The sequence below is a fragment of the Phaethon aethereus genome (assembly GCF_964289735.1).
Source record: "Phaethon aethereus genome assembly, chromosome: 10".
Classification (NCBI taxonomy): Eukaryota; Metazoa; Chordata; class Aves; order Phaethontiformes; family Phaethontidae; genus Phaethon; species Phaethon aethereus.
This window is the reverse complement of record NC_138586.1, coordinates 12,938,967-12,964,862: the sequence shown is the minus strand read 5'-3', so window position 1 is coordinate 12,964,862 and position 25,896 is coordinate 12,938,967. Positions and strand designations below refer to the sequence as shown.

The 25,896-nt window shown below is 46.5% G+C and overlaps 1 protein-coding gene across 2 annotated transcripts in view; it reads left to right on the top strand.

The window, feature by feature from the left end:
- Positions 1-24,848, top strand: part of LOC309408403 (gamma-aminobutyric acid receptor subunit beta-4) — a 76,295-nt gene extending 51,447 nt beyond the window's left edge. The window contains exons 4-9 of one of the 2 annotated variants that reach the window (XM_082004218.1): positions 850-1,070; positions 14,090-14,172; positions 18,408-18,545; positions 20,173-20,325; positions 22,894-23,138; positions 23,643-24,848. In XM_082004218.1, coding sequence (XP_081860344.1) covers positions 850-1,070; positions 14,090-14,172; positions 18,408-18,545; positions 20,173-20,325; positions 22,894-23,138; positions 23,643-24,020 — 1,218 coding nt within the window. In that variant the 3' untranslated portion in view covers positions 24,021-24,848. Of the gene's footprint in view, positions 1-849; positions 1,071-14,089; positions 14,173-18,407; positions 18,546-20,172; positions 20,326-22,893; positions 23,151-23,642 lie in introns of both variants that reach the window. The other variant, XM_082004217.1, reaches the window with a different exon arrangement.
- The last annotated feature ends 1,048 nt before the right edge of the window (positions 24,849-25,896 follow it).

Below are 25,896 nucleotides of genomic sequence, written 5' to 3'. Positions count from 1 at the left end.
GTTACTGTCCAGCAACTTGTATGGTTTCTGCAGAGCTACAGCTGTGGACCACCAAAGAGCTCTCCCTGCCTTCTATAAAATTCTTGTCTTAGCAGCAGTTTTAAGTGTCAACTTTTTACTAATAAACAAGAGAGGAGCAGGAGATGTGTATGGCGTTGTGTTAGCTGGGGATGGTTAGGGAACTACCCCTTTACCAGTGGATCATACTCCACTGGTGACAGATTTCCTCCACATATGTCCCTTCCTAAGAATTGCAATGAACTCCCAATTTAGCTCATATAACAAGGCAAGTGCCAATAACTTGTCATGGCTGGCCTGGGTTGACTTTGAAACCTTGGCCTCAAGGTGAGATTCTCCATGTGCTCTTGGGAATCTCCCGAGTTTCTGCTCAAAATGAAATTGGCTTACACCAACTGTGTGGTAACAAGCAGTGGCTGAGTGTGACAGCATCGTGTTCAGACACCCTTACGTGACTTAATTGGGAGATCACTCCTTAAAGACTTTGATGCAGTGTAGACCACTGTTGGTTGACATCCTTCAGTGCTATCTTAGTCATAACTTCTACTAGTTCTGCAGCCAAACTCTAAGCAGGCTGGGACAACATGAGTGGGGTGTAGTTTTGTTTGACAGGAGTTATGTAATGTTGTTTTGTCCCCTACAAAGCTCAGGCTTGTTTCCATTTTCCCAGAACAAAGCACCATCTCCCCAACTGGTGGAGATGTGGACACAAACATTTGGGTGTCAAGGAATTTGGAGACCCACTAAAGGTCTCAGCAGAAGCAGTAGTGAAGGCAATGAGTTACGTCCCTACCCTGGAGCCAGGCTGACGTTTGCATGTTTCTCTCCCAGGACTACACCATCACCATGTACTTCCAGCAGAGCTGGCGGGACAAACGCCTGGCGTATAACGACCTTCCTCTCAACTTGACCCTGGACAATCGGGTGGCTGACCAATTGTGGCTGCCTGACACCTATTTCCTGAATGACAAGAAGTCCTTTCTGCATGGGGTGACGGTGAAGAATCGCATGATTCGGCTCCATCCTGATGGGACTGTCCTGTATGGCCTGAGGTAAGTCTAAAGGGAATCTTTGCTGGTTGTGGTTGAGAATATCTCATCTAAACTTCCCCTATTTCCAAAGATATTCTTGTAAGGCAAAGACCCAAAAGATACTCGTGTTGCACAGTATCAAGTATCTTTTCTTTCTCCAAGCTGGAAATGGTTGTTTCCTTCAGACTTCCAAAGTTTTCTGTGCTGCTATAGACAAATGTTGGAGATGGGAATAGGCTGCTCTGAGCGTTTCAGGTCACTGTCATTCATGTTGCATAACACTTCCATTTGAAACGCTCATTTTCAGCTGCTTATAATTTTCTGCAAGTTTGGCCTATGGAGATGAGAGTTCGTTACTCTCGTATCTAAGGCTGAATTTCTGTAGCATTTGAGTCAAATCACTTTAGTCATTTTTGAGTATGAAGTAGGAGACATGTTTTTGTGCGGTTAAAAAAAAAAGTCTCTTTACCAGAGCAATGATATCTAGTAGGGGAATGGTCCTCAGCGAGGAGGCTTTTTGTAGTGTCTGGGATAAATTTACGTAGGCACGTCCACGGCCCTTGAAAGTGCTGTGCTTGTGTGCAGTGGAGGTGGCAAAGATTGGCCTCACTGTGTTCTCTGGATATGTGGAGATGTCAGGGTAGGTAAGAAAGTTAAATGGAGTGGGCAGGGGGCTAAAAGGGGAGTTTGCAGTTGTAGGTAAGAGTGCAGGTTTTGGATGTTGTAGCTGAAATCTAGGCAATGATTTTCCCAACCCTGTATTTGTCTGCTTTGAGCTTTTCTCCTAGGTTTCTTTTTTATCTTTTCGACCACCAAAATTCACAGCTGGCTTTTTAGACTTGCCTCCACATTCACAAATGATTGTGATAGCAGCTCTGGGCTTACGTCCCAGTGCAGCAAAGGGGGAGGAAAGACCTTTCTCCTCCAAAGAAGGTACACCCACCCTTCCCATTTACAGTATCAGCTCCTCTGCTGCTTCATGTTTTATGGCAAAGTCTGACTTGTTATGTTTTTTTCCCTCCTCTTTAAGTAGCAGGGCTGTTTTGGGGAGAGTAGGGCTGGGTGTAAGCATAGCAAAGTAGGAGGCTGCCCAGGGCATCATCCTGCCAGGGCAGCAAGGTGGCTGTGCCCTGTGCTTTCCCTACGGCAGAGCCCTGGGAAGCCAAAAGAACAGCAGTTGCTGCTGGTGCTGAGGGAAAGGCTGTGGCATGTGGGGTGATGTATGTACTGTTTTTTCCTTACAATTAGTGGATACCTCTTGCTCCAGGCCCAGAAAAAAACAAAAGGTGCAAAAAGCCCAACTGTGTGACTGTCCCAGTTCTGCCTCCTCCTTCCAGGACAGATACATCCACTTCTGCCTTGGGCTGGTGATGTTGTTTGACTGATACTGCCAGGGAGCCCTGAGCCAGCTTTACTGACCCACCAGAAAGATCGTAGCCCAGATTTTCTCATTGTGCTAAAAGAAGAGTGAAGCCTAGGTGAGAAGATGCTTTGACTTGGGGTAGGTAGGAGCATAAATTCAGCCTGTTTGGAAGGAGGGCACAAGGAGTGCTGTTATGCTCAGGCTGCTCTTTGCTGCTGAGCCAGACCACCTGAACTGGTGGGAAATCTATGCACACACCTGCACAGCAAAAGAAACAGAAATGCTAGTATATTTTTATCAGCTGTCATTTAGCTCAAATAATGAGCAGTGTGAACCCTGCAGCACAGGTGACCGGCAGTGGAACTCCGTGAAGGGTTTGCACTCAAGCTGGGTCAGGCTGGGGCACTAGGCAAGCCCCTCCAGCACTGTCCCTTCCCTTCCCCTCCCGCAGGGCCCAGCAGTGCAGGGAAGGGAGCTCAGCTCCCTCTCATGACCTGCGTAAATGGGTGAGATGAGGAAAATTGCATCTAGGCCAAAAGAAAGAAAATGACAGCTGTTTGCCCCTGTTATTTCCAGGGCCATAGTAAGAGCTGCCTGTGTTGTTTTAACTTTTGGCTGGTTTTCCTGGAAGCTGCTCTCTTGCCCCTGGAGAAAATGACAATTGCAAAAATGAAGCACTGAGCAACAGTAGCTCCTGTTCCCAAACTGTACCTCAGGTCAGGATGGCTGGCTTTTACTGTCCTGAAAGTACTGGGGTTTTGGGGGACAAGCCAGGGGCCCTGAATGCTTGAAGCCGCTCCAGCTTTATTCATAGCGGTATGGGCAATGTTTTCTCTAGGGATGCTTTCGGTACTGACTCCTGCACCTGTGATTTTGCTGACAACAGAAGTGCTAGGTGCAGTTTTGCAGGTGCAAATGACTGTGGTCCTATTCAAAAATACATAGCCACGTGCAGAGCAGGTGTAAGCAGGTAAGAAAACAGTCATTGAATATTCACCTGTGTTCCCTTTATCTTTGTCAAATGCACCCATTCTTGTCCTGCAAACAGGAAGAGAAGTGCAGATCCTCCCTGTGTTTTGAAGCCTGCACTTGTCTTTTCCTGCATTTTTCAGAAGGATTCATAAAATGGAGTTGCGTGATGGAAGAAGGCCAAAGGAGGCAATTTCTGTTTCTTTTCCTTTGTTTGCCTGTTTGTTTTTCCCTGAGCTAGATACCACAGCTCTGTCCTTCTCCTGCTACCTTCTCGCCAGTCACTTCCCCCTCCTTTGAGCTGATCCTGTAGCAAAGTGACTCAATCATGCTATTTGTGGCACAAAAATAATTTTTCTTTCCAGCAGTCTCTGATGTCAGAGACCAGGGACAATGACACCCTGGCAGGCCCCTGCCTTCAGCAAGTGTTCAAGCAACTGGCAGGATCAGGCTCCAGTGCTGGATCAGACCCCAAGGTCCAAGTTAGCACGCACAGAATTCTGTTTTGTTTCTGACTTCTCTGAGAACAAGATCAGGCTTCAGCTAACTTGTTTGCATGAGTGAATGAAGCCCTTTATTCCTCCACTCCACTCCATTGTGAAATTTGTGTGTCAGAAAAAGCATATGCTTGTTTTTGGTAGAATTAGCAAATTAGTGGATGAAGGGAGTGCAGCAGATGTAATACAGCTACATCTTAGGAAAGTGTTCCATACAGAAGCTTACTCCAAAATGAATGCACAGTGGGCTCAGATTAAAAGCCGGTTTCCAGGTCTCCCACAAAAGGAATGCATAAACAGCAGCGGGCTGCACCGGGGCAGTGATGCTGGGCTACTGCGGGGCTGGAGTTGGGGCTGGTGCTCCCTACCCCCTTTCCCAGTGAATTAGCAGATGGCATAAATCCCAGCAGGCCAAATGAGCCCAGATCCAGCCCAGAGGGCACGCTTATCTCTGCAAACTCTGTGGTGGGAGGATGCAAACCGGCAGAGCTGACTGGGTTTTTAGGATGTGTAACCTGGCATGATGGTGCCTGAACTCACCTGGCCCCCAAACGCCTTGCAGGAATTAAAAGTGCCTGTGAAGCATAGGAGATCTGATCACCTGTGGCACGCAGCAGGAAAGTGCTAAAATGATGTAGAAAGTCTGCAATATGAAGGGAGGCTTTAAAGGAACTACCCACAAGAACAAAGCAATCAGCTGTTGGGTGGTGGAGGGAGGTGGATAAAGTAGTGAGGAAGAGCTGGATAGTACTGGATGAATTCAATATATTTTTCCTCCTAATGGCTTTTTGTCAGAAATGGCATTGGTTTCATCAAATTTTAAACAAAAGATTAGGGAGAAATTTTTCGTTTAAGAAAAAGCATTTCAGAGAATGTTGATGTTTCACTCCTAATTTTATGTAGAGAATTTTTCACTTGTGTCAATATTTCCCTCACTATTTCAAGCTGCTGTACTGCCACTATTAATGTTTGAGAGTAACATACAGAATCATCAAAGGCTCTCTCTGGAGGTCCAGAGACTCTCTAGTCCACCCCTGTCCCAATATTCAATAAGCTTTACATTATCACATGTGCAAGATGTATATTACACTCTGAGATGTTTATTTCCTTTTCTAAACCATGTAGCATCCATTTGGTAGTGAAACAAGTTGACACTTGTCAAATGCTGATGTCATCAGTTGCTAGCTGTTTTCAGAGACCTAAAAATAGAAACAACTATAACAACGCTGAAATTCTCATATGGTAATTTGAAATAATATTTGAAAACACCTTTAAAACATCCTTCAGGGAAATCTTTAAGCTATTTGGTTTCATTCCGATTAGGGACAAAACCAGATTCCAGTAAAACAGTGCTTTGAGGAGCCCAGACCGCACCCCTGAGCTCGCGGGCGGTGGGGTGGGCTGGGACCCTGGGAAGCAGGCGCGAAGCTGGGTGGACGGCAAGTGAGATGCAACGCCTGGCTGGCGAGGAGCCCAGGCAATGTAAACTGAGCAACTGAAAAGCTGCAGAGGAATTTGATGACGGAGACTAAATCCTGTGCAGAGAGAATGAGGGATCTCCTCCTGCGAAGGTGGTAGTGGCAGGGGGGGAGCATGTGCATGTGTTTTGTGTTTGGTTTGTGTTTGTTTGTTTTTTTTTTTATCCCTGTCCGTGATAGTCATTGCAATGAGGTATGTTTTAGAGATGAAGCAGCCTGGATGCATGCAAAGGTGCCAAGGCATAGCGGGGCTCTGAGCCCAGTGAGTGCTCTCCTGGGGAAACAGACCCCTGCTGTCCTCATCAGTGTAAATACCTGTTCAGTGCTTAAAGCAAGGGGGGAGATTTGTCATTCTTTAAAAAATTCAAAATGTGCGGTTTTAAACTGGGAGAAGCTGGGCACATCTGCTTTGGTAGTGCTTAATTTCTGCATCTCATGGGGGTGAGTTCCCATCAGTCAGCCCCTCCCTGCAAGGTGGTGGCTCCTGGGGGACATCAGCCCTCACATTGCAGCAAGCTACAGCTGACCTGCTTGTGGACCAGACCTTGTTCCTGGGCAAGGCAGCAGCTAGAGCACCACTTCTAGCTCACCTTACACAGGAAAGCAATGCAGGTTAACAGATATATGTCAAACATCCCATATGCTCGCTCATCCATCACCAGGTACACTGCCAGAGCCCCCCGTGCCACCCTGCTGTACAGTGCCTCCAGGGCTGCCCTGCCTGCTCCCCACGGCTGCAGCTCTGCTAGAGCTCATTTTGGGGACAACTTCTCAGCTCCCATCTCCAACCTGCCTCTTAATCAGGACCCAGCTCTGTCTGTGTTGCATTCCACTCATCCCAGTCAGGGGTTATTGGGTTCTCCAGCTGGTAGGAAGGTTTCTCGTGCTCCTGTCTCACTTGAAGCCTGCTGTTTGCAGCCATGTCCTTGTTCTCTCCATGAGTGTTATTTGATTTCCTGCAGGGAAGATGGCCTGATGGGTTAAGACTGAGGAGTTTTTTTCTGTACTGAGACCACTGCGCAATTTTCTTCTCCTGTCTCACAGGCCAGAAGGAAAGAAATCTGCGATTTTTGCTTCCTCTTCCCTCCCCGAAAGAGGTTTCTCTGGAAATGTGAGAGATGTTTCAGACTCTACCCTGTCTCTAGTAGCTCTGCCTGCTCCCTCTGCAGATTAGGCAAAGGCCACAGAAATCTGTCCTTTGGTAACTTGGGTGCAAAGAGTTGGTCTTATGCCCATCCAGTCAGCCCCTTGGAGCTAGTCCCGCAGCCTTGTACTGCTCCTACCATGGAGCGCTGCTTTGGGCCACCTCCTTAGCACAAGATGAGGAGGTGGGAGAAGAGTTCATTAGGTGGATGAGGAGAAATGAGAATTTAATTAAGAGCTTATCTACCCAGTTGAGGTTAAGGACAGATCCCCTTCTGCATTTTTGTTTCCTAGGGTCAGGATGAGAGACTTAGGTAGAAACACTGGAAGGAAGTTTAATAATATGGAATTTCAGAATAATCTTAGAAGCTATGGAAGAATTTGGAGCTCAGTAAAACAAGATAAATCAGCAAGCCAGAGCTGCTTCTCCATCCTTAATGTTGCAAGAACAGAGGCAAACGTCATCAGGGCCTGGCTGGAATTGCTCTTTGTGCTACATCTCGTGTAAGTCTGACTCGTATATTAGCAAAAATAGAGGTCAAGGAGTATCCACAAACAGCTGATTCCCACTGGCTCCTCACAGCTCACTGAAACAACTTGCATTCCCTGAACCCTCTGCTTACCCTGGCAGCACATCTTAGTCTTTCTGCTTATCCCATCCCAGCCACCAGTCTGAGCCCATCCCTGGACCCTGTCTATTCTTTGCAGAGTCCCACAGGTTTAAGTCATGGGTTGCTGTTTTATTAATTCAACTTCATCCCAGCCTGATCCTGTTGAAGGAGGAGACCTCCTGCTCCTTTAAGGGCAGGTCACTGTTGTCTGAATCAACCGTAACAAATTAATCTCTTTTTAAACATGTTTCACGAGTCTCTCTTGTCCCCCATTCCAGGTGACAACTTGCCAGATGCATAGAACATTTGGAATAGAACAAAGAGAGAGAAAAGCAAAACTTTTCAGCCAAGCCAACTTTTCACTCTGCTTTTTACTCTCCCAGGGTAAAAAAATTGTTGATTTAGGTGACTGGTACCCTGAGTACTAGTTTGGAAGAGCTTTTTTTTTTCTCCTCCATCTGAGTGAAGTGCACACTGTTATTTATCAAAGGATGTCTATGCAAGCACAGATGCTTTTGGAAACAGAGTGACCTTAGCAGGATTGTGCCAAGGCTTATGGAGTCAGTTTTAGGCAAACAGACACAAGGGGAAAATACTCCATATCCTTGCCTTGTTCTTGGTTCTAACGTGACCTCCAAGAGTTTGCAAAGATCAGACCACGTTAAAAGAATGGCAAAATTCACCACAGGTTTATAAATCCCTCCAGGCCCTTCGACGTTTGTGCTTACTGCCAGGCAGAAGGTGACATTTGCCAACATGTTTTTATGACTGACTTTGAGAATGTAGAGAGTAAAAATTCAATTTTGTTTTTTTCCCGTGTTCAGCAAAACAGCAATTTTGCCTCTCACTCTCTACTCTTAGTCACCAGAATTCACTTGAGTCTAACTTCCCCCATGGAGCAAGCCTGCACAAGTCCTGTGAAACCTGAGCTGCTTCCATCCGTTCTCCTTATTGCTGCAAACTGCTGTGAGCTTTGGGAGTCTGTATCCTGGGGGGGCACGAGCATCTTCAGCTTCTCAGGAGATTTGAAATCCAAGAAGTTGCAACCAGTAACTTAAAAAAATGTTTATCTTTTGCTGTGAGAGTGTTTGTGTTGGTCCCTGCATAATGACACTTAATCTTTACCTGCAAAATAGGGTATGTAAGTGCCTGAACTGCTGGCTCTGTCTCCCCTTGAATTAGGAAAGCAATGGTGGGATATTTGTGTTATACTCCTATTCTCATCCATACTGAATTTTAAGCAGTATCTTTTTGAAGCCAAAGGTATCAGAGAACATTCCTGGGCAGTGGATATCAGTGGTCTGCATAGTCAAATTGTTTCCTGGGTTTGGTCTGTGTCCATGAACAGTCTCTTGGGCATTTCCCAGTTAGAGCACAGCAGAGGCTGGTGACCATTCTTAATAGGCATTTTACATGCAGCCAGACCCCTTTACTGGAGGGTAAGAATTTAACTGCAGACAAAAGCTGTTCTGTACCAATTGACATTGGTCCCAGAAACCACTGCCAGGCATGTTTAGTTTGCTGCTATAGACACAGTCATGATGCAGACAGTGCAGTAGTTTATTTTGTAAAGATGAGCTTAAGGGGAAAAGCGACCCCACTTGCTTTATGAACCCCTCAAAGGTAACAGTCTTCCTCTCTCTTCCACCTAGTCCTCCTTAGAGAGTCTGAACCTGCTCCTTTTGAAATCAAATGGTATTTTGGGGAAGTCTTTTTTGGCCCCTTACACTTGTTGCTGGTGAATTTGGTTCTCCCAACACACTGGACACGATGTAAAGGGTGAATGGGTAGCTGAGGGCCTTCAGAGCTGAAGTTTGGTAGAGGCAGATCTGACTGGGGCAGGAGCTGAAAGGGTAGCTACCTTGGAGGTGTCCAGTAACAGGGTAAGGAGGACATGGAAAGAAGACATTCAGTCATGGCAGGTTTTAATAGCAGGTCAGACCTTCATGCTACTCTGTGCCTGTGAACTTATATAATCATTCTAAATAAGACAGAAGAAGCCATTAATAAGTAAACAGCGATGAGGAGGATCAGAGAGGGAATGGAATGGCTGGTGGTGTTCATGTCAGAGAACTGATATTTCTAAAAGACTGATGGTTTGCAGAAACTTGAGCATTCCCTTTTGATCTGCAGCTGTGGTAGGACAGTCCTCTGCTGCTGCCAGATTCAGCTTGCAGAGCAGGCAGTGGTGTAGGGACAGCAAGGTAAGGTTGCATTACCCTTTTCTGTGCCAACACCTGCTTTGTCAATACAAGCTTCAGCTGGGCAGAGCTTTCCTCATTGTAACAAACAGAAACCTAGCACTTGCCCTGTGTGACTTAGAGCTTCATGGCTGCTTTTCTAGGGATGGTCTCCACCTCTTCTTGGGTCGAAGGATGCTCTCCAGAGTGAGGTATCCATGCCACTTTGGCTTCTGTTTGGATCCACTGGGTGCTGGCAGAGAAGGGGAATCTCCATCAGCCCCCAGCCTGCCAAAGCTGCTCGACATCTCGTGAATGCATGTACCTTTTTTCCTTTTTTGTTGAGATGTAGGGTGGTTTCTCCACAGCCCTGTCTCCCCCCAAATGAGCTGTGTCCACCTGCCAGCTGTGCAGCAGAGTAGCAGGGCAGTGAGGACTTGGCTGCTTGATAGCACGACTGCCTACAGACCTCCTCGGGATAAATGATTAGCACAAGGTCATGAATGTCATTTTTGTGGGGAAGGAGGTGTAAAGGTTGTGACATGTGAGGGGACTGACCCGGGGGCCCACGGAGTGGTAAGAGATTAAGGGAGGAAAGGGGAGCTGGAGACTGGGAGTGGTGGTGGTGGACTGGCTCGGTGGCTGGAGGGAGCGGGACCGCTTCACTGAGCGCATCATGCATAGCGCAGGCAAGCCTCTCCCCTCCGATGGGCAGTGTCTCTGTGAATTGCCATCAAAGCAGATGAAATTTCACACCACAGAAATTTTTGAATTTAAAAGGGGAGGGAGGTGGGTAAAGAAGCAGGAGTGGAGGAGGGGGAGGGAGAAGACGCAGCCTGGCTGGGTGCCAGCGCTTCTTGCTAAGGCCGCGGGGAAGGTGGCATCCTTCCCCGGCGTTCCCTCTGGCCCCTGCGCTCACTGCTCCCTTTCCCTTTGGTCGCATCTCCTAGAGGCAGGGTGGTCTGTCTAGAGCTGTTTACAGGGCAATGGTTTGTTCTCTGTCTCATCTCCTTCTCACAGAGTGAGTATCCACTCCTCTGCTTTCTGTCTTTTAACTTCTCATTCTTCTCCAGCTCTCTTTCCCCAGACTGCTTTACCCCTTTCTTCCCTGATCCTTCCCCTCTGTTCCCTTACCCCAGTGGCTTCCTGTCCTGCATTATCTGCTCTCCTGTCTCTCATCTCCATTCCTGCCTTCCCCATCAGTGTTCACACCATCATCACTCTTTGATCCTTTCCTCATTTTTCCACCTCTTTCCTTCCACCTTTATTGCCTCTTAACCCTGTTGAGACACCCAGAAGCTCCTTAGTGTCAATCCCCCCCATCTATCTCTCCATACAGTCCTTCCCCTTTTATGTGCGAAGCAAACACAGATGCGTTTCGCAACAGCTCAAAGCATATCAAGGTAATACATTTATAACCATCAAAGCATGAAGCCCGGGTTGGTCCTGCGGCCTTCTGGACCAGAGATGGCATGTGCTGGGACCCCACGAGATTGCTTGGGTGCCTGAGTTTTGCTCCTATTCCCCTTTGGCTGTGAGAGGTGAGTGGAGCCTCTCATCCTTTCATGAGTCCCACCTGCCGCAGTACGTACCCACCAAAAGAGCTAGAGAAATCTCTTGTTGGCCTCTCTAGGTGCAAGTGAATGCTGTCGGTCACAGAGGCCACAGGTGGATATTTCACCAACAGTGGCAGGTGCTGTGTAAAACAATGACAATGATGTGATGCTGCAGGTCACCCATGGAGTTCAAGCAGGGTACGGCAAAAGGAATTTGGTGTCCAGGATGCTTTTTGAGATCCGAAGTCTAAAGAATTAAACACCCCCTTCCTCTCTGGGGTACCACTTGCTTTATCCCAAGTAGGGCTGGTTTATCAGGGTTTAGGTGCCCAGAAGCAGGACCTGAGCAGAACTTGGTGCCCCAGGCCAGCTGCCTCTCACATCTTGTCATGATGCAGGACCCACACATCCAGGTGGCCCTGTGGGTGCTCACATGGGTATGGCATGGCAGCTGAAATGCTCCAGATGAGCAGGTGGCTACAACCCAGGACAGCCGCATGCGGCTGTGCTGCTTCTGGTCTGAAAACAGAACAAAACTTTCACCCTACATGGTCCAATTCTCACCTGCCCGAGTGGTGTTACATGGGCAGATCACCAGGAGTTTGGGACCTGCAGCCAGCTGGGGTGTCATGGGAGGATGCTGAACTATACGGTGTGGATACACCTGCCCTTTAACCAGTAGGAAAGAGAATGATCCGGCTTTTGAAGACAGATGCCCTCTTAATCTTGTTTTTTTCCTTTCTGTCCTACCTGTCCTGAGATTCTCTTCTTTTTGAATCAGAGGAGATAAATTCTGCCCTGATGTAAATCTCTGCTGATATAAATTGGTGTGATCTTTCAAAAATCTTTGGAGTGGCTCTGGATTTATGCCGGATGTTAGTGTGAGTAGGACTTGGTGCAGGGAGTGTGGTAGCCATAGCTCACTGTCGTGCTCTGCATTTCCAACCAGCACTGCAGGTGATAAGCAAATCCTGTCGAGAGGCGAAGGGGTCCCTCTGGATCCAGAAAAGCCTTCCCCTAGATGTCCTTTGTGAGGCCAGGTTAGCCAGCCAGGCTGCAATTTTGGGATGGACAATGTGGAAAGGTTTTAGCCCACAGGGTCCCACAAATGGGGTGGAAAATTTTCATTTAATACATTTTTGCATCTCACACTTTAGGGAAAACAGGAAAATGCATTTGAAGCTGCTATTTCCCACGGGTGCAGTATAATATATACAGTATATGCCATGTGCGGCATAGGGGGATGAGTCATACCCGTTCGTGACTCTTTGGTCTCAGTGCCTGGCCAGGACGGACTCTGCACCTGCCACTTTGGGCTTTCCTGGCAAGGTGCAGCTTGCCCCAGGTGTGCTTCAGACCTGCTCCTCCACTGTGGTGTCCTGTGCCCACCTACGCTGGTCCAGGAGGATTAGGGTGGGAGAGGCACTACATTTCCAGCAGCCCTCCTAGAGATGCCAAACGGGGAGGCTGTAAAAGCAATACATGCAATCCCAAAGCCATGGTGATAATTTCTAAGTGGCTCCTCTCCTGTTATTCTTCTCCCCCTCTGAGCCTTCTCTTCCACCCCGACTGCATTACAGATAAAAGGGTTAAGAGCTCACTTGGGCCCCCTGCTCGGAGAGAGGGCAGTTGCAGTGTTGTATCTAGACCCAGTGAGGATATATATAAATTCCCTCCGTCTCTTCGGATCTATTTATAGCACGGCAGGCAGTGGCAAAGGCTCTCCTCAAGGCTTCATCTCCTACAAACAGTCTTCACAGACAGCAGAGAGATAAATTTAGCACACGAGATTTCTTAAAGAGGCAGCAGCTCTGCAGGGCTGCTCACCTGCCCTGCTACAGCCCCTGTCCTGATATCCCACTGGGGCAGCCCTCTCCCATGGGTGCTTGTCCCCCTGCAAGCAGCCCCCTCTTTCCAGTTTTCTGTCCAGCTTCACCCATTCTCTTCCCCTTTCTGGTCTCTTTTGCTATCATCATTGATTTTTTTCTTTTTTTTTCCTTCTTTTTTGCTGGTTCACCATCTCATCCTCTCTGCTTTCTCGTTTTTCTTTTTTTCCTCTCTTTTCTCTCTCCCAAGCCACAGGGCTCAGAAGATAAAGCTTTCTTGTTAACAGTTCACTGGTTATGCCTACATAGTAAAAAAAAAAAGTAGCTTGATTAATGCCTTCCAGATGGTTAATTGAAAAAAGAGGGGGGAATGCACCAATCTCTTCCCTCTCTTCAGCATTCTGCACACATACATTGCACAGGAAGAAAACTGCATTAAAGGGTGAGGGGAGCAATATATTTGAGAAACAGGGGCAGCCTGTTAACTCCAGGGTGGCGTTGCCAGGCTGGTGAGTTAGCTGTTGATTTGTCTGTCCCTGCTTCATGCCTTTTCCCCTCATCTATTCCACCCCAAAATTCCCCATCCCAGAGAGCAATGCTCCTTCATGTACGATCTGTAACACACAAAAACCCTCCTTGCAGCCGGGTGTGAACCCCACCGTGGGCACCAGGCTGCCTGCCCCCACCTCGTGCTCTGACACCCCCAAAGCAACACTGACCCTCATTCTTTCCCTATATTTATTTTTTGTGGGGATGCACATGCACACCCATGTCTTCTTCATGAATCTCGATCATGCAGTCGGTTGCACGGGACTGACTCTGTTACCAGAGCCGTGAGCCCCCAGGAGCAGAAGGGTCCCATCGGCCAGGTCTGGGCTTTTAGATTTGGCAGTGCCAAAGCGGGCGTAAAGGACGGGGTGTGGGTAGGTGGGTGGCTGCAAGTACGGCCATTGGAGCAACTTGGGAGGAAAAGGGGGTGATAACGTGGGCAGCTATTCTTCTCCATAGGTCATTGCTGGGCAATTTAATCAATGCAGCTTCTGTTTTACGGACGCGTGTCGGCTGTCTCCCTCTTACAAACAGACATGCCTCTCCTCTTCCCCGCCCTACGTGTAGCTCTGCCTACTCCCGGTATCTTTGTCTCTCTCAAGGGAGAGACAGAGGAGGAACACAAGTCCCTCCCCACCCTGTTAATAGACATACTGCTGACGTGAGTCATGAAGGGTTTAAGCCGTGCAGTTGAGGGTGAGCCGCATCCAGCCCCCTGCCCCACACACCTCCCACCACGCATCTCCCTGGTTTCCAGGGAAACAGTGGCCCTAAATGCTGCCTGACTTTCACGTCTGCCTTTCATTGTGCCTTTTTTTTTTTGGCAGGAAAAAACACAGAACTGTGGTTTTTTTTCCCCTCCTTTCAGGATCACCACCACAGCTGCTTGCATGATGGACCTGCGGAGGTACCCCCTGGACCAGCAGAACTGCACGCTGGAGATCGAGAGCTGTGCGTATGCGTCCTCCGCCACCCGGTGCCACCCAATACCACCCGCCCCAGCCGCAGCTTCATGCTCATGGGATGCCTCTCAGGGGTGTTATGGACCACTCCTCCTGGAGGATGTCCCATGGGGCAGGACCAGGCTCCCTCATCCATACTCCATCCTGAGGGGACCTCATGGGTGAAATGCCCAGGAGAATGGAGCTCTAGCAGCAGGCTGGGCATTAAAATCACTCTCGCCCTCAAGAGGGCGGTGGAAGACTCCTTTAGCCCTAAGAAAGCCCTGGGAACCTGCACTCGCTTGTGGCTGGCCCCGTTCTGCCTGGGAGGTGGGGCTGAGCCCTCCCACAGTCCCTCCCCACCTGGATCTTCCCCTGACTCCTATTGAAAGCTCTCCCGACTGCATTGGTGGAGGAGGTCTGGCTCTCCCTCATAAAAATGCACCATAGTATCCCCTCAGGAGCGGTCCAGAGCAGCAGATCTTACAGTAATGATGATGCAGCTTCAGTGGTGATTATCAGAGAATTGCTTTTTTCATAAAAGAGGTCCCACAGCATCCATAGTTTGAAGTTACTGTGCTGCCTCACCAGCCCTGCCTGTGCCTGGGAGCCCCCTTCCCGTGCGCCGCTTGGGCTGTTCGGGATGCGCAGCCATCACGGTGCTTGGTGTGACGGGTAATGGGATGTAAATTAGGTCCTGCTGGAGGCACTAATGACATGTCATTTCTGGCACCCCTTAGCATTTTGAGAATAGTTTACGGTACAACCAAGAAAACAGAAGGCAGAGAACTACCCACAGTTCCCCATGTTGCGATTTTGTTCTTAATGGGACATGTCAAGCCAATTTGTTAGTCGAAGCTATGTTTCCGTATAATATTTCTAAGATCCATGCAGAGATGAAGAGATTCAATTGTTTCTTTCCTCAGACCTTTTGTCTTTTACACACCTGCATATTCTAAATCCACAGGGCTCCATTTTGTTTGCTTCCAAGTCCACACAACTCTGGAATAACAGTCCTTTTATGTCTGTCTTAAAAAACAAAATATATTAAAAAAACCCCACCAAAATAGCCTTTTTGTGGTGCGGGGGTGCTGGGTTTGTAAAGCAGCAGCAGGCAGCCAGGGTTTCCTTCCCCACAGCAACTCGGGGCACTTACCTGGAGGAGATAAGCCAGTGCTGGCATTGCCTGTTGACCTATCCCTCCATCCCCAAAATAGCCCTTACCACATATACCCCTGCCTAGCTGTGTGCCAGGATTCAACAAAAACCTGATGAGGCAGACAGCAAACAGGCTGCTAATCTGACATTTTAAGACACTGTATCGATACTTTATGATATTTCAGGTTGAAATGACTTGTCTTTGTGAAAGTTCTTTTACTTTTTAAAAATAAAATGGAAATTTGGTTTTCTTTTTACAGCTAGAAATCAAAGTGAAGTGCTTATTTTCAGACTGAACAACCTTTCCCTTTAGAATCACTTTAAAAAATTACTTCCTTGAAAAACATGTTTGATTTCATTGCATAATGCCATAATAAAAAAAAATACAAAAATTCGTACCCACTACCAGCAGGTCGTAGAATAAATGGAATAGTTAACTGTGAGATCTCCTAAAATTATTTACTGTAATTTGACGTTTTCATTGCTGATCAGGAAGTAAATTTGAAGTCACTGCTGTTAAATTTGTGGATGATGAAGATAGCAGTCTGCGTGGCTTGCTTGCTGCACATTTGAATACCTCCCAATTTGAATACATCCAGAATGCATTTGAATACAGCTAAATGTGGAGGCCTGGGTGCAGGAGTGCGGGCCAGGCTGCCAGAGTGAGGGACTTGTACCTGCATGTGTATCGACTGGGGGAAATGATGAAGGGATGGCAGCCCCGAGCACCGCGGCTGGAGGTTTTGTAGCAGGGCTCTGACAAAAAGGGCTGGAGTGAGCCTTGGTTATATAAACCAGGGGAGCTGTGAGTCAGAACAGGGAATCGATTGGCCTCTGCATATGTCACTGGTGAGATGGGGAAGGGGGCTCTGTCTATATAAATATAGACAAAATGTAGAAAGGAAGTTGAGAAATCAGAAGAGGTTGAGAAAAGATGCTAAGAAGTGGTTCAAGAGCTAAAGCAGATGTTTTGCAGTGAGAAACCTCAATAACTCAATCTGGTTTGTTTACTGCAAAGGAAGTGGAGAGGTGACTTGTTTACAGGCTGGGTGCACCTCTGCAGAGGGGCAGTGCTGGGTGGAAAGGGCTTGGTAACCTCCTAGAAAAATTCAGAATAACCAGCAGAATCTCAAGGTCTGAGCCAGATGAATTCAAATGTAAGATCACACACAATGCTTTTAGCTGTGGGAATGTTTGAGCCACTGGAATCAACCACTGGGAGGAGTGGGGGACTTGGCTGTTTCTGCCTGCTTTCCACACTTGGTCTCAGTGCTCTGGGAGAGTCGCTGCAGCCAGATGCAGATACCACGTTCCTGTGCACAAAGCTGGGGTACTCCAGGCAGTGACACCCCAGTGTCTGCAGCAGATGAAATGGTAACCTAAGGGTCCTGAATCTCTGTGGGCTTGTGGGTGTGGGTGCTTTACCGCTTGCTGCCACGGGAGGAGGTGGAGCCCTGGCTTAGCTGATTTACATCAGAAGCAGATCTGGCATGGCATTTGGAAGATTGTTATTATTTTTTAGCACCCATGAATAAGAGCAGTAATGACTGAGACTGCAGGGTGGGGGCTTGGAAACTACTACATAGTCATCAAATAATTCAGTTTGGGAAGAGACATCAGGGTGTCTCTAGTCCAGGCCCAGCTCAAAGCAGGGTCAGCTACGAGATCAGACCAGGTTGCCCAGCTTGTTGTCCACTTGGGAGCTGCAGGATGACACCATCCTCAAAGATTTGGCTCTGATCTGGGTTAACACTTGGCCCCTAAGGCTAGGTAGAAGAATTTCTCCTCCATGATACATTCAACAGCTCTTCATTCCCCTGATCCCACTAATACACTGGTGCTGGTTTTGGTGGCAACTCTACCTAGTGGATATTAGCCTTGCTGGGTATTGCTAGCCTCTCTGCTGCGAGGCCCTGTGGATAAGGCAGGCTGTTTTGCTGCAGTGCAGGTTGTGAATAAAAGCTGTCTGTGGGTGTTAGGTGAAGTTCATGCTCTAAAGAAAGCTTTGCGCCATGTCATACCAAAGCCTGCACGTATCTTACTGCTTCTTTGCACACAGAGGTGCTCCCATGCAGCTCTTGCACTTTGCTCAAGAGTAAGAGGCCACCCGTTGTGCAGCAACAGTGCTTCAAAGCCCAGCTTGCCAGAAGTGGCATTAATTTTCAAATGGAGATGAATCCTTGCTCACAAGGGCAATGGGCAGGGCTGTAAACATCACACTGATGGGAGGGGAGCTGCATGATTTCGTCCCCTGGGCCTCATTCCCCATGGGTCCAGAGCATCTGAGGAGTCTTTCTCCTGGGACTGTGGCTGTGGGCTCCTCAGCACTTCCAGCCTGCGCAGCCCTGTCTGGCACGTATAGTTTGGGGTTAAAGTAAAAGACTGTACCCTTGCCTGAGTCAGCAAATCCATTACCCTGAAACATAAAGGTTGAGTATTTGTTACCAGCCTGACTTCTCCTCTTCTCTTGTTCCATTACTGTTCTTTTCAGCCAGCACTTCGTAAAAGCAGCCCCTGATCTCAGAGACTCTGTCTGCTTCCCAGCTCCAAATTTTGACTGAGAGTACTTAGATGAGGGAGATGCTCTGATGCTTATATTTCTTTTCACCTGCTGTTGTAAATCTTTTTGTCTGTAGGAATTTTTGATACTTAAGATGTTCTGTTTACCTAGTCCCCACCAGAAGGTATTGTGTCGTCTCCCCCTTCTGGTGAAAGGAGGCAGTTTTTAAAAAGCAAAATGCTGTGTTTGGTACATTTGACAGAGGCTTCTGAAGCACAAGTCCCTGTCATGTCAGCCATGGAGATTATGTAGCACAAGACAAGGCCTGATGAGCCACTTCTCACCTTTTTATCCTGAATTCTAACCAGAAGTGGGAGTTCTGACCAATTTTTTCCTCTTCTCCTCAAGACCATACTGCCAACCTTAGCTGAAGAAGAAAAGTACATCAGCAGGGAGGGCTATGCTTGCTATTTGATGGTGTGGGTTTTCCTTTGGATCCTCTTCCAGATCACCTTAGTGAAAATGGGGGTGTCATCTGCTCCAGCTTGTCAGCTAAGTTCTCTCTCTGTGCTTCTTCATCTCTGCAGATGGTTACACAGTTGATGACATTGTCTTCTTTTGGCAAGGAAATGATTCTGCTGTCACAGGGATGGAGGTGCTAGAACTGCCCCAGTTCACCATTATTGAGCAGAGGCTGGTCAGCAGGGAAGTGGTCTTCACCACCGGTGAGTTTCTGCAGAAGGGATGCAATGGAATGTACAAAACTTCTGCTGATCAACGTCCATGTGGTTGTTCCTCTGATTCAGATGCTAAGGCACTGATTTAGGATTTGGCTTCAACTTAGGGTCCTGTTCCTTTGGAAAAGAGGCATCTTCTGTACCCACCAAGTTTGCTTTTTTCCCTTGGCTGCTTCTCTTCAGACACTTATGGCATCTTTTTTTTGCTCCAATTTTTTTCATTTCTTAGTCAAAACACCAACTGAGCTCAAAACAGAACCTCTTTAGACAGTTCTCAGCCTTTACCTTATTTTTGTGTGGTTTGCAACCGGCTCTTGAAGCTAATGTAGGTGCAATATTAAGCAGAAGAATATATCAGTTGAAAAGCAAGTGGTCTATGAAATTATGCAAACCCATCTATATGTGGCAATAAAAAGATCTGCAGAGAATACCTCGGACAATTCAGATATTGCCAGCTGGAAAGTTAGAGGGGTTTGGATTTTGGTTGCTGTCTTCACTTTGATCTAGCATGAAGTTCACTGCCAAAACAGCATGCCACACACCTGTTAAATAGGACAATTTTTGAAATGCCATGGAATCACAGCCTGACTCTATCAGCAGTGGTGGCAGATGGTGATGTTGTTACAATAGTGCCTTAGGGGCATGCTGGGAGCAGGGTCCCATTGCAATGGTAATCTGGAGACCCACAACAAGAGGCAGTATTCCTCCAAATGAAGTTTGCAGTCTAAATAGGTAAGACCTTCCAAAAAAGACTGGTGAAATACTGTGTTCAAGCTACACAAATGGCACATAATGGTGAGAGGACATAACCTCCTTTTTCCCAGTCTATCTCCTTGATCATTAAAGACTGTTGTTCTCTTGTTACTTTAGCTGCCAATGCACAATTATACCTGTATTTCATGCTGCTGTGTTGCCTAAGGGACGGAGATGGGAAGGAGGAATGACTTGGACTTTGTTTCACAGCAATGAGAGAGGCCCTGCTTTGTTCCTGTCAAAATGACCCTGCTCCAGTGGAAGGACTGCAAAAGTACTTATTGTCACTATCCCAATTAGGTTTGCTAAAAGATTCAGAGGAAGTTGCAACAACTTGGAATAAAAAAGACCTACAGATTAACTAATAGTACTCTATTTGCATATGAATTTGCCCAGTATGACCATAACCCATTTTTAGAACAACATGGGAAAAATACGATTCAGATCATCATTGCTGTTTGTAGGAAAAGCTAGCACATGAAATATTGGAAAATCATCCCACTGCATCCAGATATAGGGCTAAAGTCTCCTGGGTAAGCCTGTATCAAATTGGCATGTACCATAATAACAATTCCAGCACTGAACAGACAGTCTTCCATGGTGACTGATACAATAATGTAGTGTATGTAGAGTTTCCTTTCTTCTTAATATTCTGAGCCGACTGAGCAGACCCTGAAGAGCCCCCTTCTAAAAACTGATGAGTATGCAAAACCAAATGAAGGAAAAAAGATAGATTTCTCATTATCCCTGCCTCTTGAGAACATTTTCCAAATAAAATTTCAATTCCTAACCTAAGATCTTACCATAAATACAGCCTTGCCCTCCTCTCAAACAATATCTCCCTTTAATATCTCATTGACAGGTTCATATCTGCGCTTATCCTTGAGTTTCCGGATTAAGAGGAACATTGGTTACTTTATCCTGCAGACTTATATGCCATCTATTCTTATCACCATCCTGTCCTGGGTCTCCTTCTGGATCAATTATGATGCTTCCGCTGCACGAGTGGCACTGGGTATGTACCTTTTCATTATATGTTGAAGAAGGTGGTTTTTTGAGGGAGATGAGCTAGGACAGCTGTAAGAAAGAAAATACCTTTTTCTTTATGAGGTAGCAGCTAAACAAGCCACATAGGTCTGTCAAACTTGTTGTCCCAAATGAAGGATATTTTTTTCTGAGAACAAACTTCCATTTTTCAGCCAGAAGAGCTACTTTTTTTGTTCAGAAGTATCAGTACTTCCCAAACTTGAGTCTGTATTATTTGAATCAGTAGAAGTTCTACCATAAATTTCTGTGGGTGCAAGTTTAAACTCTATAACAAAAGCATAAATGGTCACAGCTTCTCAGACATGTGAGATTCTGACATGCCATGAGCCCACCAGTTCTCTCACTCTGGTTTGTACTTTTTTTCATAAGAGGAAAAGTCTGGGCACCTCTTTGTGTGCCAGGACCAGTTAGTTGGATGGGTTAACAGTGTTAACTGTTAGTAAGAGTAGTAAGAATGGTGAGTGAATGGCTAAAAGATTAAAAAAATAAAGGAAATCACATTACACATTTTCATTATAGTTTAGGCCCCATACAGACACTTTTTGTAACTGAAGACCTTCATAACCAAGGCAAATGTAGGACAGGTAGTTAAAGTCCAAGTTCTTTTTAAGCACATGCTCCCCTAAATAGGAATGCTTTCCTTTAAGAAGGAAAAAATGAGGTCTTTTAAGTAACAGAAGGGAAGTGGGGGTGGATTGCAGATAAGGATTTTGAAGAAGGAACAGGAGAAAGGGGGGATGGATGGCATATGAGAATGGGGCTGTGCAACATGGTAGAAAGTTCAGAAATAGTAGAGCCAAGGAGGGAAAAGGCACTCATCTGTGAGTGGGAAAAGGCTCAGAGAGGCAACTGAGCACAGGTAGAGGCTGGGTCTTACAGAAAAGGTTGGGGGCTTAAATTAGCTCTAGGAGAAGACAGAGTTTGAGAAGACTCAGAGGAGGGATGGTTTGTAAAAAGATATAAAATAGATGATTTGGCTGTGCTTGCTTGGAGAGGCTGGAGCAGGCAGACAGGGAGGGAACAGAACAACATGGTAAATTAAAAAGGTACGTTGCATTGACAGGAGTATAATCAGTGAGAGAAGAAAGACACCATGGTAGACATTGCTGTTACAGTGAAAGTACAAGCAGAAGGGTGGACATGAGATACACAGCTGTTGAATTTCTGCTGACATCTGTATTCAAAGGAGAAGACAGAAGAAAATCATTGTAGATCAGAACTGGAACAGCTCTCCCTAAACTATTTCTGACAGCTCTCTGTCTAACTTGTCCTTAAAAAACGCCAAAGAAGGAGACTCCACAACCTCCTCTGGGCACTTTATCTCCAGATTTACCTGCTGCTACAGTAAAAAGCTCTTCTTTGCCTCTGTCCTAAGTCTCCATTGCAATTTGTCCAGTTCTTAAGGGAGACATGGAGAACATTCTATTCCCCCTTTCTTTGCCCCAGATTTCTGGATATTTAGACTACTGTCTAAATATAAACAATATAATATGTTGTATGTATAGAAATGTATCTCCTTTCTGTTTACACTTCTGTGAACTGAAGACTATTAGTTCTTTAAATCTTTTATCAGGAATGACACTAAAGACACAATGAGGATGAAAGAGAAACAGGACAAGCAGCAGTCCAGGATACACAGAGAGGTTTGTGAGCCATCACTGTAGAGGTAGGGCTGAAATCAGAAGAGCAAATTAGGGTCACAGAGACTAAAAGAGATGCCAACAGAGAGATGAGGAGGAGGGACACTAGAAGAAAAGGAGATCAGCAAGGTAGTAAGGAAAGCAGGACAGCTGCGTTAGAGAAGTGGAAAAAGAAGACTAGGTTGAAGAGGAAAAAGTTACTGGACCCAAAAGAAGCATGAAGGCTCCTTGCCACCTTTTTGAAGCTGGCAGAAGACTGTCAAAGAGACAGATCTGAGGCCACTCTGACAGCCCAGAGAAGGGAAGAGGCTGTGAAGAAACCGAAGAAGAGGACTGAAGGTCTGAGAGTAATCATGGTGCACCAGGCTTTTGGAGACTGAGTAGGTGGGGAAAAAATGTTCAATGAGACCAAGAAATGTTTATTTAAGATGCAGGAAATATGAGTAGGCCTCAAAAGGAGAGCATGAGAACCATGGGAGGAGTGTGTATAGATGATAATTGAAGTAGTGAGTGTTAAAGCTGAAGGTGGGAATTGATGGGGTCAAGGATGCAGACAGAATTCTATGAGGCAGGCAAAAAAAGAGAGCGCCGTGAAGAGGGACTCTCTTCACTCTTTCTCCTTAAAGACTTAAAGAACCAAGGTCTGGAGATGTTGATCCCCATCGTCCTGATGATATATAGCTTTGACATTTTCTCACACTGTTGGTGGCTGGTTTATTTTCTGCAGCAATTTGTACTGGGCAGCTGAGCTTAGAATAATGACAATTTTCTTCCCAGCTGCACTGCTCCTGTCCCTCCTGAGGTTGTCCAGCTGGGAGGAAGGATGGGGAAGCTGAAAGTGGCATTTCAAGAAACCATCCCACCTTGGTAACAGAGCACCTACCCTCTCCTTACAGGTGTCACCACGGTACTTACAATGACTACCATCAACACCCATCTGCGGGAGACTCTCCCCAAGATCCCTTACGTCAAGGCTATTGATGTTTATCTCATGGGCTGCTTCGTCTTTGTGTTCCTGGCACTCCTGGAGTATGCTTTTGTCAACTACATCTTCTTTGGGCGAGGCCCCCGGCAGCAAAAGAAACAAAGTGAACGGATCAGCAAGGCCAACAATGAGCGCCACCGTTATGAGGAGAAGAGGGTGAGAGAGCAGGTTTGTCCCCTTCTTTCATTGTGGCAGCAGAATTCAGACTCTCCACTGTTCATTCAGTCCTGGGTGAGCTGTGTAGCAGCCTTTCTTCTCATCATGAGAGGTGAAATCCAGTTCCCCTGTCTGGTGATTATTGGAAAATTTTGTCTCCTTGATAACTTTGTCATCATCCTGAAACCAGTCTCATCAGGATCATCCTCTTGCATGGGGCAGGTGTACCCAAAAGTACTCCTGTGGCTTTTCGTCCTACTATATTGGCAGAATCACACTACCCCACTCAGAAGTTTGCTGCAAGCACATGTGGCTAATCTTTCAACTTCAGCATCAGTGGATAACATTTTCAAATGCAGAAGTCCAGGTTCAGAGCTCACAAATGACCCAGTCAGTGGTATTGTTACACAGAAAACAGTTTAAAATCATCCCTGATGGTGTGGCACTGTGGGCGTTGTGCACAGGCCAACCCCGCTACCTTTCTCTCTGTCTTCCCTGTTCTAGGTTGACCCTTATGGTAACATACTCCTCAGCACTCTGGAGATGAACAACGAGCTGTTGGCCACGGACATGATGAGCAGCGTTGGTGACTCTCGAAACTCTGTCATGTCCTTTGAAGGCTCAGGCATCCAGTTCCGCAAGCAACTGGCCTCTCGGGATGGATTTGGTCACCACCCAACCCTGGACCGCCATGTCCCACTGACCCACCATGCCGCGGCCCGCAACCGTGCCAACTGCCGTCTCCGTCGGCGGTCATCTAAGCTGAAGCTCAAAATCCCAGACCTGACAGACGTCAGCACCATTGACAAGTGGTCACGAATCATTTTTCCAATCACCTTTGGATTCTTCAATCTTGTTTACTGGTTGTACTATGTAAATTGATGCCTGCAACCTCCAAGAGAGATAGGGACAGACACTCAGACAATGACAACACAGGAGTGTTGTGGTCTTTTGGGTTTTACTCTTTACTATCATTATCATTTATTCCTTTGATTCATTAGATTTATTCTAAGCTTACTCTTCTCTTTTCAGCACATGTAGAACCATGGAGTGTGTGTGGGGGTAAGGGAGCGAAGGGTATTCGGGAGGGTGTTTTGTTTCAGGGAGGGATGTGTTTGTCTCGATTTTGGTTTCCTGCTGAAGGACTCAAACCATTGTAAAAAAAACCAACCAACCAAACAACAAAAATTAAAAAAAGAAAGAAAAAAAAGAAAAAATTACAGAAAAAAGAAAAAAACACCAAAAAAACCCAAAAAACAAGAAAAGTTTAAAAAAAGGGGGGAAGGAGATTTAAAGAAATTGAGTAAAAAACTGGTGAGGGCATAGGTTATCTTTGGCTGTGCTCACTAATGCGTTATCTTCAATTCCATTTCACTACTGAATTTCATCTTTCTCTTCTCAGTATTACTATATTTTTTTAATTTTTCTTCTGTCACTGATCTTAACCCCTTCATCTTTATTCTTTCATGGATTCATGAGATGGTGAGGTTTCATTCTCATGCTATGAGATTTCTCTCTTCTTTTTCTCTCTCCCTCTCTCTTGCTTACAAGCCTAAAAGAATCTTTTAAACCAACAAATAAAAAGAATATTTATTTTGGAAGAGCTGGGAAGGGGGGAGGACAAGACAATTATTTGGGAGGGAAGGGGCAATGTGGGGTTATGGGAAGGGGGGAGGAGGGAGCTTATAAAAAACAAAGGCACATTTGCAAGTTGCCTTTTTCCACCTTCAGGAGTTTGCAAGCTGTTTTTCCTGTATGAATGTGTGTGTGTGTGTGCACACGTGCAGCACATCTGTGTGTGTGTGTATGTGTGCATGTATGTAGATACGGATGTGTGTGTGCAAGCATGTTTTCTGGGGAGGGGAGCTGGGGAGGGGGGTTTTGTAATGTCTTTTGTAGAAAGAGAACACAGATGACATTTAACTGGCAGTGTTTTGTGGGGAATAACAGGGTTTTGTTTGCTCATTGCAACTTTGCAAGGTTGGAGGTCAGAGTCCCCGCTTGTGTAGAGGGAGCTGGGGAGGTAGATTGTTCAGCTATATACTTGCTGAGGAAACTCGGCTTTGGGGATCAGCAACGGGACAGTGCTGCTGTCCACCACTGGCAACTGATCTCTAGCAGACTAAGCTGATGCGGTCCTGAAAGGAGGCATTGTTCCTAATCATTCCCACCCTGCATCTTTTTTACTGAGTTTAGGGAGAAAAGCAGTTGCAGGACTCTGAAAACTCAACTCTTCCCCTCACTACCTGTTCCTGGTGCCAGACAAGGGGCTTCACACTCCAGCCCACTGAGGGAGCATAGCCTGCAGAAAGGTGCAGGGAAGGGTGGATGTCATTTAAATTTGTTGTGCTTCAGGGTGAAAAAAACCAGGAATGATAACTATCCCCTTTCCTAAGTTCAGAAGCAAATGGTGGGCTGGCACCCTCTGATCTGTACTGCTTCTGTTGGGCCTTGCTTTATGTCTATTAATACATGCAGAGTGTAGAGAAGAGCACCCTGTGTCCCTTCTTGCAGAAGGTGTAACGAAGGATGCAGTAGAGTTCCACTGAGCATCATCCCACTGGAAGATGATGGTCTTCAAAGCATGGGCAGGGTGAAGGTTGCAAGGAAACTGTTATGTTTTTTGCTTTCAGTTTGCTGACCTTGTCAGTGCTTGTGGAAGCCCCTAAATCTGTAGCAGCTTCCATCCACAGGCACTCATTATAAAGGTACAGAAGGGTAACTTGGCCTTGGACAGCAAGGTCAACTTTTTCCAAAG